Source organism: Ambystoma mexicanum, chromosome 10 (genome assembly GCF_040938575.1).
Source record: "Ambystoma mexicanum isolate Mex_15411 chromosome 10, UKY_AmexF1_1, whole genome shotgun sequence".
Classification (NCBI taxonomy): Eukaryota; Metazoa; Chordata; class Amphibia; order Caudata; family Ambystomatidae; genus Ambystoma; species Ambystoma mexicanum.
Window position 1 is genome coordinate 651907976 of NC_090932.1, and position 21909 is coordinate 651929884.

Sequence of the window (21909 nt, forward strand, 5' to 3'; positions counted from 1 at the left end):
TGCTAAAAGCAAGAACTTCTTTTTTTATTGATTTCAGACCTAACCAGTTTTGTCCCATCCATGACTTGATAGAATCCAATGGTCTCCCATTGTTTTAGCTAAGTAAATTACTTTGCAGTAATTTACTTTGTTATGGTTACTTTGAATTACTTCATATTATATACTTGTATATGGTATAAAAGGTGCTTGGGTGGGGGTTTTGGCTAGGGAGTTAGTGAAGGGGCGGTATAGGGGAACCCTACCCAATAAAAAAAATGTATGTCATTTAATTTGTTGTAGTAACATAGAACCAATCCAACAAGGTTCCCTCCATTTCCAGCACACTTGGAAATTGTGGTTAAACCCATTAGCACCCGTCCTAAGGCCTGGGACAGGCCTAATTCAAAGTATTTTCGTTCTGTGGATGCATTGCCTTGAGGCACCCCATTCACAGAAGTAAGTCTGTTCGAAGATAGCCATCATGGAATGGTAAGGTGGGGGCCCTCTTCCCTTTCCATGGCAGCCACACGGAGCAGAGGGGAAGGAGCGGCAATGACACTTGCTGCCGCCTAATTGAGCTAAGTGGGGAGCGGGAATGTAAAAAGGAAAAAGCGGAACGGGGGAATTGATGGCCAGTGGGAGAATCGACCATCAGGCTGCTTGGAACACTGGCTGAGATTACCAGTTTCAGCCCACGTTCCTATCAGTTTCAGCCCACGTTCCTAGCCACCTGATTGATTGCCCCCCCAACCCCACCCACAGGGTGATAATGTGTGTGAGATTCTCTTCAACCTCATCCTGCAATAGAGAATTCTCTGCATCTGGCTCCCCTACATAATCTATTAGTATTGACTAATTATATTGTCTTCTGATCAACAGAATGCACAGGAGCAATCAGCATAGTTCAACACTTCCAATAGGAAGGGAGCGGATAATGCCTTCATAATCTAGGAGAATTTCTCTATAAAGAAAGAAGGATGCCATTAGTAAGGAGGTCTGGATGGGGATAACTTAAGGTGTCTCAAGGGCCTCGGTATGGGAATCTCGATCTTCCCCTTATTTCTGGATCTAGTATACAGTCTTAGGGATCCAGCGCCTAGCTTGCTTCTTACCTACCCTTACCAGCAATGATATCTCTCCCCTTGCCTCAGGGTACATATCAGCCTCTGATTACCCTCCTGCGCCACACTCTTCTCTCTAACCCTCCACATCTGGGCTCTTCCCAGTCTCTAAAGGATGACCCGTAATGAGCTCATTGGCTTGTCATCTTCTTGTTTTCTTGTGCCTCTGTGTGTCCGAGATGTATCCCATAGCAGGCCCACGATTTCCTCTCCTTGGTTTCAGGGTCTTATCATTCACAGTGTCTTAAGCTACAGCCCCCAGCAGGCTTCTAGCTTGCTCTCTCAAGATTTACCTTTTGTTCTCTCCAAAGCTCTGGTACTCTCTTGGGCTATTTTTCTCTGTTTCTTGTGCCCGCAGAGTACCAGCTTGGTCTATCACACTCCTGCAGTCCTCTATGCCTTTTTGTAGGTTGGCTGATTGTTTGGCTTCTCAAAGCTATCTCTTAATGGGCTGTTCATCCTGTTCTAGCTAACTTTGCTCCCTGATGGATTATTCCCCTTTTTATAATCTGGTCTTTTCTGGCGTTTCCCTTAATGTGGTAAGCCACCTCCCCACCCCCATCGATGCCTCAGTCCCAGTTCTCCTGATGGCTTCGTATTGCATTTCGTGTTGGCAATTGAAGGTTTAAAAGGGCACTCCCCCATTTTGGATTCAGGTCGAATTGGACTTAACTGCATGCAGTTCCACCATGGGAACCGAAGGCCTTCGGAGGTCTGTGGTAAGGTTCTGAATAAGATGGAACTGCTAAAGTTAGTGTCACATGGGGTGTGAGCAGGAGTTTTTGTATGACGGTCTGTCCTTTGCAAGCAAACTCGAGGTTGTACGGAAAGCCCTGCAATAAGCTCCCTCACTCGCTGTTACTAGCAATGGTAACCACCTGAAATGGAGTCCTGCCTGTGTGTTGCTTGACTTGATATTTACTGGAGAACCATTGTCCCTGAAAGCAGCAGTAGATGAATGGGAATTGTCCCTGTATTACTTTAGCGTGTTTCCTGCATCACAAGATAAAAGGCGCAGAGTGAAAAGTGTATTGTTCCTTGATGTTCTAGGCTGGTGGATAAGTGGGAAGTCTGTTGCTAGCCGCACCTGGCGCTCATGCACCTGAACATGCTTGAAGCATACAGAATGTAATGCAATATCTGACAATATACAATACCCAAACAGATAGAGAAACCTGTACAGACAGAATTAATGATTAAACAAATGTACCAAAAATCACACAGGTTAACTATAACGAACCATGCATTCCCATTCAGCACAAGTAGTGCACATAGTGCGGACACGAGAATAAAAGGCTATGATGGTTGATTGGTTGTGTGACTTCGCATGTTGAAAGTTTAAAACTAGACGATTTTCTAGAGCTTATCAGGGAAACGTTGTTTGGAAATGTAATCGTTGCTGCTGAGTTTAACTGTGAAGATTGATATTCTCTCATGGTCTTATCATAGAATCCAAGTTGGCGTGATCAGAATTGGTATTGCAGGTGTGAGAAAGAGCCATAACGGTCCTGCAGGATTAAAAACGTCGAACTATTCTAATTAATGTTTTCGAAATCCTAAATTTACATTCATTATTTTCTACTTTTTGTTTTAGGCTTTGAAAGGAATTATGGCACTCGACACTGCAGGTTTAATTCTTGGTTGGAGAATTTTTGACCATGCAGCACATCTTGGGGGAGCAATATTTGGAATGTAAGTGTATTTTTTATTTCCATTACTTTATTAGAACAATGAATTTTTGAACTACTGTGTTATTCAAAAGGACATTTGTCTATGTATGTGTTTGCAAATGTAGTACTCAGATGAACTTGGTGAGAATATTTAATTGTTATAACACGCGAGTTGTGCGTATTCTGTATGCTCCCTCTGCCACAGTGAAAGAAAGCAAAGTCAACTTCTATATGGGTATAAAGAGTAAGGAAAATGAAAGACTTGGCTATGGAGAAAAATACGTTTTCATTCACTTCTCTTTCAAGGCACAGGACTCGGCAAATGAAATAACGTCTTTGGTTGAGAAAAATGTTTCAACAAGTTTAAGTTCACACATAGAGAGATATCAAGGTCTATCAAGTATTGTCTTCATATGCAATTTTATTTAAGCCTGAACGATTTAAACCGCTTTTCTATCAGAAATAATGACCTGTGTGAAACGAAGTACCAAAAAGAAAACTACTGGTAATCAACCCTTTGTTGTTTCCTCATTATTCTCTGGTACATTCTTGAACCATCTCCTTATGGGTTTGATTAATAAGCAATGCAATAATAAATCACGCCTGGTTCAATCGGTACATGTGTATGTGACCACTTTTATTATTAATAATCTAGATGTACCTCCTCTCTTAGGAACTGGTTACCTTGCTGGTTACTTCCCCTGTAGAGAAAAGAGGTATCTTCAATATTCTATTTTCGCCTACTTTCCCACTTGCCAATGTTCCCTCTATTTTGTTCTCTACTCTGTGGATACCCCACTCCTCATGTCGTAGTTCCCCTTAAGTTCTCTGCACATGTACATTGTGTGCATCGTTTTATTCATTGTTACCCTTTACCCGATTCTCTCTCTTTGGATTTCATGTTGAACCATTGCCATCAGCTGAATCAGCTCCTCTGTGTCTGACATTTCTGACTATATAATGGTAGCATTACACTTATTTATCTCACTATGTGTACCTACTCCAACTCATTTGTCTTCAACATCCATGAACAGAAAATGCTCTGCTTACCATACGCCTCACTTATGAAACTGACTTTTGTTTGAGGGCTTCCCATCAAGACTGCATATTTTCCTTTGTCTACGTTATTATTTAAGAACTCCAAGAATTATGTAAATTGATCACATCACCTCCTAGTATTTTCTAAATGGACCTGCAGTAAGTATTTCTGCTGCCCAGATCCTCTGATTTGTATTGATACTGGTGCCTGCTTAGTTAGCACTGGAATTCTTCCACCACTGTTGCGTTAACCATTTGCCACCACGGCTCCTCTCTTTTCTTGATCTACACCTGCATCAACTCAGGCCTCTTCCTTCAAAATAAGATGCTCTCCAGGGAAGCTTTGGGCCAAACTACATTCTCTTATCTGCAGTCTAATATCTTTTCTGCAGTCGAGAGGAATGGGCATATGCATGCTAGCTACTGGATCTGAACAACGTATTTTTCACACTGCAGTACCTATAAAGTACCCATAAACCAAATCATCCTTTCCCACAATCTGGGAAGGGTTGTACCACAATAGCTACATCAACATGATAACACAGCTACATAAACACAGCAAAAGCTAAAGGGAAGCCCAGGCATGTTGGTGGTTCCACCTATGCCCACTCCACACCCTCTCATGATTTCTTCCTCCGGGCCTTCCCACTGTTTTATATTGATTTGACCTAGAGTTAATGCTTTTTTCAGTTTTGTACTATGCCGAATTCAAGGACTCTGCTTCTGAGCATCCAAAGAGGGGGGTGGGGGGGCGCAGGGCATCAGAGAAAGGAAAGGGCTGTGGTTGCAAGGAATTGAATTAGTTTTCTTAGATTGCAGTGCAATACAGTAAACTGTAGCATGTTCCCTCCTTAACTGGAAAGAAGTAAACTCCATTGCCACACATATCACAATGGTATGCTGTTTTTTGAGCTGATAGAATTGTTTGGCACATTGAGCTTACAAGACCTTGAGAGAGGTTACTAGTCCTTGGTAGATGTCTCTCACTTCAGGGAGCAAACTCCCAATTGTCTGTCTTTGCCATGCAGTGCACCTGCCTCTTCCTCTGGTCACATAATGCAAAACCTCTAGAAGCATCCAATTTGTGTTGGCATCATGTGCTTTTCCTCAGTCTAGCAGTCTCGCCTTTATTTCATACAACACTGCCATTGTCTGCCTTGTTCCGAGGCAGCCCTAGCAAAGTCAGCATTTGTCACACTGCCAGACCCATAATGTATCTGATTATTGTCCTTGCTAAATTTCAAACATAAAAAAAGAATAATTTTACAATCCCACAGGACAAAGAGAAAGCAAGTGGAGAGACAGAATGTGGATAGGGATGGGGATATGTTAGGTAACCAGTAACAGAACAGGAATTCACATTCCAGTTGTAAAGGTGTGGAAGGAGGAGATTGGCACACAAGTGGGATCATTGTTGGCAGAGACTGTTATTAAATGAATAAGGGTTGGAGAAATACCTTCCTGACCCTAATACTACAAAGGGTTTCCTTGCCTCGAAATAATATTCTGAGGAGTCTGTCAGGATAGTATTGTTTTGTAGTAGTCATTTATACAGCGCCTTTTCCCATTTGTATGGCCTCAAAGCGATTTGTGGTAGGAACGCCCTCGGGATCCAAAGTCCTGGTGTGGGAAAGTTTAAGAGGAGGTTTAGGATGTGTGTGTGCATTTGAACAAGATTAGGACTTAGGAGGGTTGGCAAGGCTCCAATAAGCAACCCAAGAAGCTAGGCATGTGGACGGGCGCTGAGGGAGGTCACAACAGGGCGCTAGTGCAAGAGACTGGATATGTACCCAGCTAGACAAAAATGTGTTGTAGGGTGTCGCTGGATTCTTATGGCAAAGGTGTTGAGGTAACTCTGGTGTTTCAGTGCGAAGCAGTTGTGACCAGTTAGACTGCATTTCTTATAGTTGAAGTTGCATTCTAAAGTGCATGGCTGGATAGCCGTGCCTGCAGCCGATATCCACCAAAGTGGCGCGTTTATACATACCTGAAGCTCAAATGGAGCTTATGTTTGATGTTGCTGTATCATCCGATCTTCTGTGAGGAAGAAAAAGCAAGCTACCTTCGTAGACTTTTATAGGCACGGTGAACAGCCTACACTGCAGTCTGCCAAGTGCAATAGGCTGGATGTCCTAGAGCTTCTTCTAGGCGGGACAGAAAGGCTGCCCTAGAAACTAGGATAATGGGAATCTCCAAGCGCAATCGACAGGCTACCTTTATGATCTTACTACATATCTTACAAGTTCTACAAACGATCGCGAAAGGAGTCTACTGGGCTCGATATCCAGGATACCCGCATACAAATGCTGCATGCGTTACAATGGCTAACCTAAGCAGTTATAAGTGCAATGGAGAGTAAAGATTTTCCATAATAACTTACTAGAAAGTCTTTATTCTATTAAAGACTCGGAGGCAAGCATTATGCTTCTCTTTCATTTATTCGACAATAAAGAAAAAGCTCAGCAGCAAGATGTTTGTGCACCAAATGTGCCCTGAGAAATGTGCAGAAAACAGGTGCACCAAATATATATATATAATAAGCATAGCAATATAACAGTAACATCATAACATAAAAGGTAAGAGTCTCTGAAGGAACTACATTTCCCAGGGTGCTTAGCTCCAGTTCATTTAGAGGCCATCAACACGTGACCTAGTCCACCAATAGTAGTTCAGATCCCCTGCATAAACAGTCCTAAACATGATGACACTTCCTCTTTCTAGGCTGCAAACCTGGCTGTCCATAGTAGATAACTGTAGTCAACTTGAAGAAGAACTTGTGTCGGGCCGTGATCAGGCGGACTTGTCTGTAGGCGCTGTCAAAGAAAAGGAAAAATTAGTCTCTTGTATATGACAACCCTAGATCCCTTATCAGGGTGGGAGAAAATCATGGAGTTATTCCGATAGAATACATGTAAATTTCAGAACATTTATCTTTTCATTACATATTTAATCAACATCACGTAACATGCTGTTATTTTCTCGCCGGGTGGCATAATGCTCGCCTCTGAGTCTTTAATAGAATTAAGACTTTCTAGTAAGTTATACGCTTGTTTAAAGCTTACTTACCACAATGGATGCCGGCTGATCTACCGGTTTTAGGTAGAATTGTTTGAATACTGATTCACTTGCCCAGACTGCCATCCTCATGATGTCTTCTAGGCGAACTCCTGCCTGAAAGACTTTGGAGGCCATGGCTCCTCTAACGGAGTGGTCAGTGTCTATCCCTGCTTGAGCTAGCGTCCACCGGACCCAACGTGCTAAGGTCGGCGCTGATACCGCTTTGTGCGGTTTACGCAGAGCTATCAGTAGCTGCCCGTTAGGAGAGGTTCTGAGTGAAGCCGTCTTTTCTTCGTAGACTTTTAAGCATTTAACCAAGCAGAGCTTAGGTTGATCTCTAAAGGCAGGATAAGAAATCGCCCTGGAATTGCACTTTGTTCTTCTATGAATATGGAATACAATGCCATCAGGAGAAAAGTCTCTGCCTGCTAAATCTAGAGCTCTGATGTCCGAGACTCTCCTGCAGGATACCAAGCAAAGTATAGTAGTGAGTTTGCCAGATAGGGCTGGCTGTAGGCGATAGATCTTCGTAACGAGGCCATGACAGAAAAAGGTTCAGTACTTTATTAACGTCCCAAAGCTTGTCATAGCGAGCTGAAGGTGGGACGGTAAGCCTTACACCCTTGAGCAACCTGCAGACGAGGTGGTGTTCTCCTGCTGGTACTCCTTGGATAAGGTCATGACCTGTGGAAATTGCTGAACGGTAGGCGTTCACAGACCTGTAGGCGAGCCCTCTTTCCGCTAGGGATGCTAGAAAATTCAAAATCTCTTCTACAGGTGCTGAAATTGGATGTAATCCTTTCTCACGACACCAGGAGCTCCAGATGCTCCAAGAGTTGGAATATCTCTTCCGGGTACTAGGAGCCCAGCTCTCTTCGATAAGGTTAATCGCTTTGTGAGACATGCCTGGGACTCTCCATCTTGACCTGAAATCCTCCAGGCCGCTATGGTCAGAGATCCGCTGAGGAGGAGAGGATGACGCTGACCTGATGGATCTAATAGGAGATCCGGGAAACTGGGGTAGTAGGATTGGAGAATCCGAAGAAAGTTCCAGAAGAACTGGATACCCGGTCTGAGATGTCCAGACCGGCGCTATAAGGATCAGAATCGCATGCTCCTGACGGGCCTTCGCCAGGGTCCTCGCTATCATAGTGAAAGGAGGAAAGGCATACAGTATTCCCTGGGACCATGACTGCAGGAATGCGTCTGTTGCAGCTGCTGCCGGGTCCGGCCTCCAGCTGTAGAACGTTGGTAGTTGGGAGTTAAATCTGGAAGCAAAGAGGTCTATGGACATTGGACCCCAGATCTCCTGAAGGCGGAGGAAAACCTCTGTTGATTCTCCAATCGCTGTAATCTGTCGAGTGGCGGGAGTACCAGTCCACTACTACATTTGAGAGGCCGGGAAGGTACTCCGCTGTAACTGAAATCTAATGATCCAGACAGAAATGCCAGAAGTCCTTGGCTAATTCTGCTAGGGGTCTCGACTTGGTGCCGCCCAGATGGTTGATGTATCTTACCGCTGAGATGTTGTCCATCTTTACTAAAATACAGCAACTCGCTTTGTCTTTGGCAAAAGAGCGCACTGCAAAGGAACCTGCAAGAAGCTCTAGGCAATTGATATGAAGGTCCAGCTCTTTAGGGGACCAAGTCCCTCCTGTGGCTACGGAACCGCATCTCGCTCCCCAACCAGAGCGACTGGCATCCGACTCGATAATAATATCTGGAGCAGAGCCGAAGATGGCTCTGCCATTCAGGCTTCCATGTGAGTGAGCCACCAGTTGAGCTCTGTCCTCGCTTGAGGAGACAGTGTCAGGAGTTGAGAATAAGAAAGGCTTCGCCTTAAGTGTTGGCCTTTTAGTCTTTGCAGCTCTCGATAGTGAAGAGGGCCGGGAAATATTGCTTGAATGGAAGATGAAAGTAGGCCTATCACTTTTGCTAGTTCTCGAAGAGAGAACATGTTCTTCTGTAAGAGTCTGCGTATCTCTCTTTTGGTAGAGTGAATCTTGGCTGATGGTAGTCGAAGTTGAGAATTCTGTGCATCCACTATGAATCCCAGAAATTCCATATTTTTGGATGGAAGTAGAACTGACTTCTCCCAGTTCATAAGAAAACCGAGGCTGTGTAGCAAGTTTATTGCCAATTCGGTTTGGTTCTGAACTAACTCCTGTGAGTGGGCCATGAAAATAATGTCGTCTAGATAAATTATGAGACGGACACCTTGCTCTCTTAATTGAGCTACTACAGGTCTTAAGAGTTTGGTGAAGACCCGAGGAGCCGAAGAGAGTCCAAAGGGGAGACTTGTGAATTCCCAATTTCGATTTCTCCAAGGGAATCTGAGGTAACTGATGTGTGGTTGATGAATCAGCACTGCGAGGTAAGCGTCTTTTAAGTCTAGGCGCATAAGCCAGTCGTTCGGTCTCAGAAGATCTCTGAGCATGTGTATACCTTCCATTTTGAAATGGCGGTAAAGGATGAATTCGTTGAGCGCTCTGAGGTTTATTACTGGGCGCACTTTTTGCTTCCTGCGTACCAGAAATATGGGACTGAAGAAGCCTCCCTCACTTGCGCAGGGGCGAATCGCTTGCTACTGATGGAGACTGAGTATTTTGCTGTCTAAGGCGGTTTGATCTGATAGAGACATTACTATTGAAGTGGGGCAACATGTCTGAATGGGCTGCGTGAAAAACTCTAGGCGTAGACCCCGAGCTGTGTCCCTTACCCAGGCGTCTCCCGATAAGGTATCCCAAGCATTTGCAAACATCCTTAACCTCCCTCCTATAGGTGTTAGTGGCGCTGGCGCTGTTATCAGTACACTGACCTGTAGATTGTTGTTGGGCTGGGTATCTAGCTGCTCTCCTCCAGGGACGCCCTCTTCCATGACCTCTCGAGGGGAAGAAAGTGTCGGGGCGTTCTTGCCAGGAATTATGCTGGCCTCTGGATTGTTGAGGTCTCTTGTCGAAGAAGTAACGGCCGGTGAGCTGGAAGAGCAACCTCTTCCTCGTCCGGCCCTGGAGAAAACCTTGGTTGCAAATACACTTTTTATTGAAGCCTGTGCTTTGTCCAACGCCGTGAATGTCCCGACGAATTTTGTCATCTCCTTCATAAAAGGATCTCCGAAAAGCTGGCCTTGCGCAGTTGGGCTGGATTCTGTGTCTGCCAGTTCGGTTAACTTGGCATCTATTTTGTATAGGATGCCTTTCCGTTGCTCTGTTGAGATAGCGCAACTGGCGTTGCCCAAGAGGCAAATAGCCCTCTGGACCCAACCGGACAGTATCACTGGGTCGATGGGGTCCGAGGAGGTGATGGCTGCGTTCGCAAGATCGGAGATTTTTGGTAGTGGACCTGCTATGTCCAGTAATTTATCCTGGCAGGCCTTCCAGGCGCGATCAATACACTTCCTGGGGTCTTTAACGTCTTTACCTAGAAAGGTAATCATTTTAGAATCAAGCTCTGGAGTCAGAGCTACTTTATCCGCAATGTCTGGTCGTGGACATTCAGCACGTCTGGCCCTGACTTCTTTATCGAGTAGCTTGCGCAGCCTAAGGTGGATGTAACTCGATGTCTTGGAAGATGGTTCCCAGTCGGTGGACCTGGGGTGTATTAAGTCTTCCGGGGTAAACACACCTTCCGTAGAAGGTTTGGTCCCGGTTGTGTCTTTAGGGATGAGGTCTGCCGCAATCCCTGACGCAGAGGGTTTTGAATCCTCTAAATGAAATTCCTCATCTGAAGAGGAGTGGGAAAGATCAGCGTCGTAGACGTTCTTATTATGATCTTCTTCTTCCGAGCCCTGTCCATATCCCTCCGGGCTTGAGTGTCTAATACCCCTGATTTCCTCCTCGGGATAAGAGGGTTGATGGGAAGGATACCTTTCTGTTCATGAAGGCTTGTTTCAGCCTTGAGAAGGCGTCCGTTACGGCAGCTGTGGCATTAGATGGCTGGCTCGGGGGGGTCGCAGAGCTTTTACTCTTGCGAGCCGGTGTACATCCTCCTTCGGTAAGGTGCTTCCTTTTCTGTGTTCTCTTCCTCCCAGGAGGGGAGATCCCTCTGAAATGCTCCTCCATAGTGTCTAGGCGATTTTGTATGGGAATGAGCATATCCGTTACAGCTTTCTTAACACTGGTCTCCACTGAGGATCCCAGAACCTTCTGTAAACTATTAGCCATTGCCACTTCATCTATGTAGCAGTGATCTCCCTCAGCCTCAGACAAAGCCAGATCTGATTGAGGCGAGTACTGTTCTGCCATTATAAAATAAATGCACCTTACTTTTTTTTTTTTTTCCTTTTCTGGGCTTCTGAACGCCTTCTCTCACTGCCCAGTAATCTTATTTCAGTTCAGCTTTGTAATTGTTCTTAATATGCTGAATAGGAGATTTCTTTCTCCTCCTTTTATTTATTTATTTATTTTTTAAATATGGAAATTTGGATTAAATATGTATTCGTTCACTCGCGTGGGTTCTTTGATCTATCCGCGGTGAAAAAACCCTGAGAAGAAACACTCGTTCTTGTCTGAGGAAGGATTCCGGCGCTCGAGCTGCAAGAAGCCGTTATACTATAACGGGCATGCGCGCTCGAGCGCCGGAATGCAGAGGAAAGGACCAGGAGAGCAGGAGCTCCCCTGGCGGCCTGCAGGCGGTGCAGCATGTTCCGGCTAGGCCGCGCCGGACCCCCAGTGCTTCAGGAGCGCAACGAAGCTGCGGGGAAGCTGGCGCGAGTCCGCCGAGGGATCCGCTCGACGAGCGGATCAAATAACAGCTGATCAGCTGTGACCGCGTGAAGCAGCGCTTCACATTAAGCAGTCTCCGGGGCCAGAGGACTGGCGTCGGAGCGCAACATAAAAGTACAAATTATTATTTTTTTTTTAAATGTTTTAAAAATAAATATTGAAAGTAAAATTCGTATAAGCCTATAACCATGCAGTAAACATATATTATGAAATTTTGCAACGTTATCTTTAAATTATAAAATCATGACATAAGCAGTGCTAAACATGAAGCACTTTTCTCTTGCTGTGAGCAGCAAAGAAAGAGGAAGTGTCATGTTTAGGACTGTTTATGCAGGGGATCGGAACTACTATTGGTGTACTAGGTCACGTGTTGATGGCCTCTAAATGAACTGGAGCTAAGCTCCTTGGGAAATGTAGTTCCTTCAGAGACTCTTACCTTTTATGTTATGATGTTACTGTTATATTGCTATGCTTATTATATATATATTTGGTGCACCTGTTTTCTGCACATTACTCATGGCACATTTGGTGCACAAATATCTTGCTGCTGAGCTTTTTCTTTATTGTCGAGTAAAAGAAAGAGAAGCATAATGGGAGCCTCCGGTCTTGACATAGAATTACATGTTTCTTCGTGGGTCATGGGTGGGCTAAACATTATAAGACATACATGATCGAAGTGTGATACTAGTTTTCTAGTTAGCCACATATTTAGGTACAACTCCATGACTGTCCTTACAGGTGTTGTAAGTGTATAAGCGGGTTGGTATCAATCAACCTGGGGTCCAGTACCAAGGCCCCGGAGCATTGGCAAGCTATCCGGACAGGTCTTTTAAGCACAACAGGAGAAATCTTCATACATCTTCTTGGTGCAATTAGCAGTTTCTCCTCAAAGGAATTCGGGTGCATTGGGCCGATCTCCTTGTGATCTTCAGAGTGCTGGGGATATCCTCATAATGCATATGTGTGAGAGGACAGGCTAGAGAGAGGGTGCTACAGCATTTATACCATCCTATAATCTATTGAGTGTCACATTTCCTGCCACCCACAGTCCATCTACGTATGACACGATTCCTATCCCAAAATTCATTTAAAAAGTGCATTTCTACTCCTACCTCCAAACTCTTACTAGGCGCACCACATTTCCTACCCCAGCAATTCATCTAGTCGAGCATTCCCAGTGCTTTTGGCAAGCCCCTTAGATATTTGATATGAGATGTACTACCAGTATGGGTCCTCTAGGTGTGCACCTGAAGCGGATGTAAGGACTGGACCCCTGTGCCTATTTCATGACCTGACCAACTGTCGTGAAACTTTTCAATGGTTACTGTAAAGAACTCATGGTGGCAACAGTAAAGACAGACACAAGTGATCACAGTTCAAGGGTGTTAATTAAACTGGAAATGCAACGCCTAATCTAAACCTAAATATAAGATGGGAGCAAGCTTCGACCATCAAATGAAAACTAAGGCAGTGCTAGTGGTGGTGTGTCAAAAATAAAAGGCCTATACTAAGAGAAAACCTATTGCCAGTCCTTACTCTTAAGACAAAAACAAGTGTGGGATAATGTTCTCAAGAAGGAAAGAATTGTTCCCAAATAATAATTCAGGATGCAGTACTGGAGGTCTGCCTTCCCCACTTTTTCGCAGCGGACAAGGTGGGACTTGAGCAGACAGTTCCGTACTAGGGGTGTCGCGGTATTAGTTTTATGACGGTACAATAACCTTCTTGCCAAATGACGGTATATCATGGTTATCGCGGTATAGCAGGTGGAGTTAACTAATCTTAACAAATATTTTCTAAAAGGTCGTGAATTGTCAGATTTATCATCACAAACAAAATCGGGCACCCAGGGCCAGAATTGGGCTTTTCAACATACTTTCCACTGAAATGCAAACCCTTTCTTCCACCAAACACACGTGTGGAGAGGAGGAGGAGGAGGAGGGGGGGAGGAGGAGCCCTGCTGCGACTGGCATAGCAAACTGAATAGCTTTTCTTAAGTGGTTATTTAGGCTTTTAGCTACCCCCACTGGCTACTGGTGAACATGAACATGTTGCCATCTTGATAGCCTGCATGCCACAGATCAATGGAGGCTGATGGCAGTATACGCTTGTGCGCATACACCCGCACACAAACTCTCTCTTTACTTTAAAGCCTTTAGTTTACTTGCGGGCCAAAAGGTGTTGAGTAATCGCGGACATGTTACCCTTTGGTATGGCAGCAGGGAATACCCACAGAGATGAGTGAATTTCGCAGTGTGACTTATTATATGTAAATTCAATGATAGAACCAGGGAAATCCCCCATTGTCATATGTTTAGAAAACATCCATTATAAATATATAAACCCCAAAGCCGCAAACCCAAAGTAAACCCTTTTCCTTCTTGGCACTGTGTTTATCCTTCCTATTGCTAACATAATGACTTTGTGTCAGGCACGTGTTGTTTATGGCATCGCATTAAAAACTGCTCCAACTGAAACTACTTGGCAGACGGCACATCCAACAGTGCAAGACCAAGACTGCACAGCACTTGCTTACTGCAGCCTTTCCAAATCAGATTGAAAAGCACACTTAACGGTATAAACGGTATACCGGTATAAACCATGCGACGGTTATTATTGTTCAATTAAGTGATTCACGGTATCTTTAACGGTATACCGTTATACCGTTACATCCCTATTCCGTACCAGCTATCAGATTCTTCAATGGTTAAGTCTCTTTTCAATAAAAAATCTCTTGCCTTCGAGGGCCTGATGTATTCAACAATAAACGCAATTTTCTGTTCCACGTATACTTTGGATGATGGCTTCACCCCTGGGTTCCCCTCTTAGGGATTCAGACCCCATTAAAATGCCAGCCTCCCTCCTTCGGTTTCACTATGGCTGTCATTGTATTCACAAGTCTTAATGTTTTTTCAAACAATTCACTGTGGACATCCCTCAGCCGGGTTAATTCCTGTTGGCACATTGTTCATAGGGACTTCAGGCTTCGCCCCTTTTTGTCAGCATCCCTCGGCTGGGTTCACTCCTGCCAACCTTTGTAACACACTGTTCATTTGCTAATTTCGCTAAGTGGGATTAATTTCCCTTCGCTTCACAATCATCTGTCGGTCAAAGGCTTTCGACTGTACAGAGGATTTTGCAAGACACCTGAATGTCCACTTTGACACCCTTTTCGCCTTATTCCAAGGCCTTCTGTTTATCGTAGTGTCAACAATCAGGTAATCGCCAGAGTTTCCTAAATGAGCACCCACGTGGTGACAGACTTCTCTGTTGCTGGTTTTCCCCCTCTAGCTCCAATAGCTCTTGGTTTTCACAGTTCAATTAGTTGCTTGCTACTTTTCATTCAACACAGTTCGGTTTCTTATTGGCTCTCCCCTCAACTCACCGGCTGTGATGAACCGCTTGGCTTTCTTTGCCTTCGAGTCAAGGTTCGTACCATGGAGACCAGTGTCTCTCCCGGCTTGGTTATCAGCAGAGGTGGATCTCATGTACCGTTGACATCTAACTGCAACACACGCTGGCTATTGTTTGCGTTCTTACGATTGCTTCTGCAGAGGTTTAACAGGCCTTGATCGGAAAGGGCAAGGCTGTTTCTCTCCTCGTCACCCTCTTGTTATGCACTTTCTTTCTCCTGCTCTTGAACTGCCGTGCTGAGTTAGCACTCGTGTAGTGCGTTTTTTTTTTTTATCCCTCTGGGAAAAGGAAAGGGCTGTCCGGTGCGTTTGACTCTGGTCAATTGCCTGACTTTGCCTGACCTTTGGTTTGGGGCATGTCAGGTAAACAGTTTTCAAATGAGTCCGTTGTTTTTCACTGTATGGGAAGGTGTTTGTGTGAAAAAAGGAAGGTGGTAGAGTTTCCAAGTATCCTACAGGGTCGGAAAGGTAAAAGGTATTATATGGAATTATAGTTCTCATCCTAGGGGTTTGGGAAATCTCGGAAGGGAGGTTTTTGTAGGGTTTGTGAAATGAGTAAAAGGGTTTATGGGAACTGTAGTTGTTGGTCAGATTCGACTGGAAATTCGTAAAGCAATAATCCACGGGACAGGGTTGGTAGGGTTTAGGAAGCAAACTGGGATAGCCGGGATTGTGAGCTGAACAGAGGAGATTGTGGGGAACGGTAGTGTTTTGTCAAGATAGATTGGGTGTTCAGGAATTCATTATCAGAGAAACGTGGAGAAGAATGACTGGGAGTAATCTGGTATTCTGGTGGGCAACATGAAAACAAGGATTCCGAGAGAGGTTGTTTCCTACTGTGACAGGGTTTGGGTTTTTAATTGGTTTACCAGAGGTGTATGAGTGGTGGGATTCTAATAGGGGAGCGTCATTGGGAGGAAGGGAGATAGCTGTGGTACAGCCTACAAAGTTTTCATGGATCACATTCTCCTCTCCTTCTTCCTCAGCATAATACCGCGTCTCACCTGGGGCTTTTCCTTTAGCATAACCGCGGGCTCCCCTACCCAGGTGATCCTCCCTTGCTCGTCCACCCCCAGGGTTGGGATCTGAGGCAAAGTGCGGCACAGCACACTAAGGGTAAGAACAACATCACAGCAGCCTACAGGCTACAGCATTGAACACCATTGCCTTGAAAGTAATTGGATCTGTTCTCGCTTCCACCCTCTCCCTGCCCTGCTCCACCCCTCTGCAGGTGCAGGAGCCAGTTGTGGTCTCAGCCTGATTACAGTGCCCAGTGGGGGACCGGGGCCCTGAAGAAAGTGGTACAGATTACACAAACCACTGAAACAGGTCTGCTTAAGGATAAGGGTTCCTGTGGCCTCCTGAATACTATGGCGTCCACACCAGAGGAACCCCAGTGCACTTGGTGCACACAGCTCCTTAACCATTAAGCCTTGTTTTTAGTTCTATTGTTTTTTTATGCCAGGTCACTAAACAGGGTTATTAAAAGCAATGGCTAAAACCTTTCATGACCTCCAACACCGATCAAGGCCTTGCCAATTAACGCCTCAAAGGTGCTTTTAACACATCAGCCATTTTGGCAATTTTGTCTCATTTGGTACTTCTAGCTAGGGCAGAGAAGCCTCTTCTCCTGTCCCCTCACCCTAGATAAGCAGCGCATCACCGCAATCTAGGGTTTAGCTACTCAGAGGGCTTAGAAAGATGGTTTGAGGCGGGGGGGCAGATAGTGTATTCATTTATGTAACCAAAATAACTATAACTCAATACTTAACCTGTCTCCACAGTGTGTGAACGTGAACTGGTTAGTTACAGGTTAGCTACCCACCCCCAATCCCCACAAGTTTTCTCCGTCCTTTTGGGATCTGAGAGCGCCAGGGGAGGCCGCCTGAATAAGGGATTCCTGATGTCTACTTGGGAGAATACCCTCAGGTTTCTCACATAATGTACAATCTACCATCAGACTGTCAGGTGTTGTATACCCGTAACCAGAGCTTACTTGTCAGAGCAAAGGAGAGCCGGGGACTGATGTGCGATTGTGTGCAAGGGGTGGACTCAGGGTTGAGTTTTGCTTGGCGGGCCGACCGCCCGCACCAATAGCCAGCATCTGCCTGTTGATTTGTGTATGAGAGGTATTCGCTGATTTATGTGTGAAAGGCGGGCCACCGCAACAACAGCCGGCATCCGTTGCAACATGACTTGCTGGTGTTTCGATGAGTCGGAGGCTGGTGCTTGTAAACGAGGAAATGCCATGTGAGTGAGGAGGGAAGAGGATTTCAGGTTGTGGTAGGGAATAGCCAAGTTTTGATGGCCTTTCTGGATGAGATGTGGTTATCAATGCAGCGGATGTGGAGAGGGAGCGAGGTCCTGATGGCAGGGGCTCGGATGGAGAAAGAGGATCCTGCCAATCTAGTGGAGTCGCAGTGGGGTATAACGAGTAGAAGAGCACAGCCATATATGAGGTTCCTGGTAGGTTGATGGTGTGTGTTTATCCTGGAGGAATTTTGGTCCAGTGTTGTGCAGGGCACAGTGAGCGATGCACATGGCTTTAAAGGTAGTCCATCGACCGATAGGGAGCCAGTGAAGGACTCTGAGTTGGAATGCCGGGGCGCTTAGATAAAGGCAGTTTGCATAGTCTGTGCAGGAGAGGATGATGGCAAGGATATCAGAGATTCAGTGTGGGTAGGTGAGGTACGGAAGATTTGCCTGAGGATGCGTAGGTGGAAGAAGCAGGTTCTGGACACAGAGTTGATGTGTTGGGAGAGGGATAGATTAGAGTCCAGCGTGCATCCAAGGTTTTTCACCAAAGTGGAAGGTGTTGGGGTGGGCGGAGGTCCTAGGGAGTGTGGTCAGTGGATTGGTTGGAGAAAGAGAGCGGTTTGCCGCATATTAGGATTTATGTTTTTCAAGGGTTGAGGAGGAGATGGTTGGTCATCTAGTGGTAAATATCAGAAAGGCAGGACGAGAGTTTCAAGCGGATGGCACTGGCCATTTGGGGATTTTGAGGGTGATCTGGGTGTCATCTGCGTAGTTGTAACAGATGAGGTTATGAGATTGGATGAGGGCACGGAGAGGGCTAAGGTATTGAAGAGGACGGGAGACAAGTGTGCTCCCTGCAGCACCCCTTTTGGCAATGGGCGAGAGAGGGAGGAGAAAGGGGGGAGGAGCATGATTTGCGAGCGATTCGAGATGGAGGAAATCCATGTCAGCGCAGAGTCCTTGATTCTCAAGGAGTGTAACTTTTCTATGAGCATGCTGTAGTCAATAGTATCGAAGGCGGCAGATAGGTCAAGAAGGAGGAGCGCTGTGCATCCTTCTGCGTCTGCTGTTCCTTTTAAGTCATCCCAAATGGACACAAGGGAGGACTCAGTTCCTCTGAGGGGGTCTAAAGCCTTTTTGGGCTTGCTCAAAAAGGTTGTTGGCTTCTGTGAAGGGGCAGAGCTTTTTATATGCTGTGTGGTCCAGGAGTTTGGCAATGAAGCAGATGTTGGAAATGGGGTCATATTTCTGGAGAATGAGTGGGTCGAGCAAGGGTTTCTTGAAGAGGGGTTTGATATAGGAGGTTTTGAAGGCTTTTCTGAAGATTTATGAAGAGAGGGACTACTAAAGAATTGACCGTGTAATGCTGCCTGCACAGTTTAAGGTTAGGATGTTCTTGAGGAGTGTGGGGGTGGGGGCAGGGGTCTCCAGAAAAGCCTGAAGGACGGTTCCATGCTAGGAGCGTGAGGAGCTCATTTTATGAGATGGCAGAGAAAGAGGAGAAAACCTGGCGTCTTGAAGTCTGAGATTATTCTGTTCAGCTCTTTGCTTGGCTTGCGGGAGTTCAGGATTCATTTCCCACAGAAGTTTTTTTTGTTGTTCCTAATTTCTGACTGGTAGGCCCTCATCAGACTTGCAAGTCAGGATTTGTTTTGAGTCTGGTTGGTTCTCCAAGTCTGCTCTAGTTGGTGCTTGAGAGTTTTGATAGATTTGAGGTGGGTTGTACCATTTAGAGTTGGGGCCTGGTCTCTGAGAGGTGCGTTTTGTTGGAGTGAGGGGTATGACGGTGCTGGTGAGCTAGTGATCGAAGTGCGAATAAACAAGTCCACCATTGGGTCAAAATTCCTATTTCCAGCCCTCACACTTACAACTCAAAGTAATGTAAAAAAGGGATCTTCTTTAGTCTCAAAGTACTATTCTGGCCTGAAAAATAAAGTTCCAAAAGGAAGGACAACCTTACTCCCAGGTTGTCATGCCCTCTGAATGTTCAATGAAGTTCTTTTAGTGTTCGACGACAACCTTTTCTTTCCTCTTCACTTCTCCTTGATGTCACAGCCCTACCTAGTACACTATCCTGCGAAGCACTGGTTCTTGGAAGAGTGATTTTGCTCTCTTCATGGGCCAGGCTTTGCCTTCTCTGTGCTTTTGAATTGTGCATTTTCTTGGTTGACTACTACTGCTTAGCTAGCCACAGCCATCTCGGTATATTCTCCTTCCAGGTACTGTGCTTATGAATTGCTTTGGTTCTCTCTTCGTGTGGGTCCGAACCTGAGCCTTGCTTTGTCTTCATTGTGGTCTTCTGCTACTACTACTCCTTTGTCATTACAGCCTACCTGGTATACTCTCCTGCCAGGTGCTGTACATATGAAGATTGATTTGCTCTCTCTTCATGTGGGTGTGAGTCCCAGACTCCCCTTTAATTATCTTCTTGTTTTTATTTCTACTACTACTAATACTGCTACTACTTCTGTCACAGCCAGCCCGGTTTACTATTCCGCCAGATAATGTTACTATGAGGATTGGTGTGGAGGCCTTGAGTCGCTGTATGGGTGTGGATACCAGATTCTCTTTCGCGATCTTCCCATCTTCGAGCCATCCTGTCAACTGTCCCAGTCTTCCCGACCTCTCTGCAGAGCTTACCAGTGCTTCTTAGCTCCTTGTGCGTGCTTCGGGTTCTCATGGCTTCCCTTCGCTGCTTCCAGAGCTTGCAGCGCCTCCACTCTGACTCCCGACCTCTCATCTGCCTGTCTCAGCTTCTCCACACGCTCCAAGCTTCCTGACTGAATGAGAGCTCTGGCTTCTGCCTCCCACAGTTGTCCATCTGTGACAGAGCTTCTAGGGACGCTGTTACCTGTGGGCAGGCGTCCCGTTCTCTGTGCTCTCAGCATCCCGTCTCCTCTACAGCTGTCAGCATTCAAATCTCCTGCTTCTTCCTGGGAGGGCATCTCCTCGTTTACAGTCCTTCTTCCTTTTTTATTAGAAGAACGGTATTAGCCGTTCTATGGCATCTAGTTCACGCATCTTGGTCTTGCGGAACCTGCCACATGGGTCTGTTGCTCTTCGTCGTCTCAGTAGTGAGGTCTTCACTCCTCACTAGGTTGTCGTTACTCTTCCTCGTCACAGTATTTCTTGGGGAAGTGTCATTGTCTATTCTGCAGACATACATCGAAGTGTGTGGAATTATGTCTTGCGCGGGATAACAGGGTGAGGGAGGTTGGGGTGTAGGGGAAGTATACCATGTATCTCCCAAGGTGTCGTCCCATAGGTGGTCTCCCTCCCCATGAGAGCCACCTGTTGAGTACCACCCCCATGGAGACTATCCGGTAGCGACCTCACCTCCCTGGCATCATGGGAAGGGGCATCCCCCATAGAAGCAGTGAGGACATCCTGGGATTTGTCATACAGTATGTACACAGAGCGATTTAACAGTGATGGTTTTATAAAAACAGCTTATAAGTGCTATAAAGTCATGTTCTGGTTTGAAGGTGAACACATCAGGGAAATATTTCCTGTTTAGTGTCTTCTCGTCTGCAGCCCATTACTAGGCATTGTCTGGCAAGGGATTTTAGGTGCTGAAGACTTGCTCTAAGACTAATTTCTTCAGGCTTTTCCTGAATTTCTGATGCTTCATCTCTGTTCTCATCGAAATAGGTAGTGTGTGCCACAATTTCTGTATCGCTGCTACAGCAGTGCCATTGCGCCATGTTGCATTCTTTTGTAAGTGGTTGTATTCATCTTGTCTTCTATGGCCGTCACCAAAATCCCCTTGAGGGCTATTTTCACTTTGTGTGGCCACAAGTGGGTAACAATAGAGATACTGATTATTACAGCGTTTAGATCCTTTGTAAATGTGTCACGAAACGCTATATAAATCACTGAATTAAGATTATTAAAATTGACGTTGTACCAGTACCTCAAAATTGCGATGGATAGTGCACAGGGTTTTGATATTAGTCTCCACTTGGTTGGGAGCCACTGGATAGTTAGCCCTGTGCTTTGAGTCACAATAATGTTTGAGCGCCTCTGTTTTGTACTATATAAGCCTAGGTACATGCAGTAATGTAGAATCATGCTGACACCCTGCTTACCTCAGTGTTTTCAGGCCATTATCAGGTAACATTTAATGTTTATAATTCATAATAATCTAGAAGCACCCAAAGGATTTTTGCTTCCTCGGCAGAAGAGGCAAGGGATCCCACTTTGAACTATTGTTAGGATTCAAAACAGTTGGCAAATAGTAATATAATTCTGCTGTCTTGTTATAATATTTTCCTAGTACTACACTTTGATGCTCTACCCTGCATTCTCCAGGCACTGCTACCTTATGGAAACTATGGGGCAGAGGCACATCATCTATGGATCTGCCAGAGTTACAGGTCTGAGCACACTCACTCACCACCACAGTGGTATTTGTCTAGTAACTGTACCTCTAAACCTTTTTCAGGACTTATGTCCGTCCCTATCGTATTATGCACAACAGAATAACTGTTTCCGTTCAGAAACATGAGATGACTCTAGATCTATTTCAGGTTCCTGGGTAAGTTTCACAACAGATTCTATACTGGTTAGCAGATCATTGAGAATAGGGCTCAACTTTGGGGTTTGTTATTCAGCATTCAATGCTGAACATAGTCCTCGTCTGACAACCAGT

General features: G+C 45.4%; 1 protein-coding gene across 1 annotated transcript in view; it reads left to right on the top strand.

Annotated features, from left to right (window-relative positions):
• The window catches only part of PARL (presenilin associated rhomboid like), a 625047-nt gene that overhangs the window by 576443 nt on the left and 26695 nt on the right, over nucleotides 1-21909 (top strand). The window contains exon 9 of the mRNA XM_069618249.1: nucleotides 2695-2792. Coding sequence (XP_069474350.1) covers nucleotides 2695-2792 — 98 coding nt within the window. The remainder of the gene's footprint in view (nucleotides 1-2694; nucleotides 2793-21909) is intronic.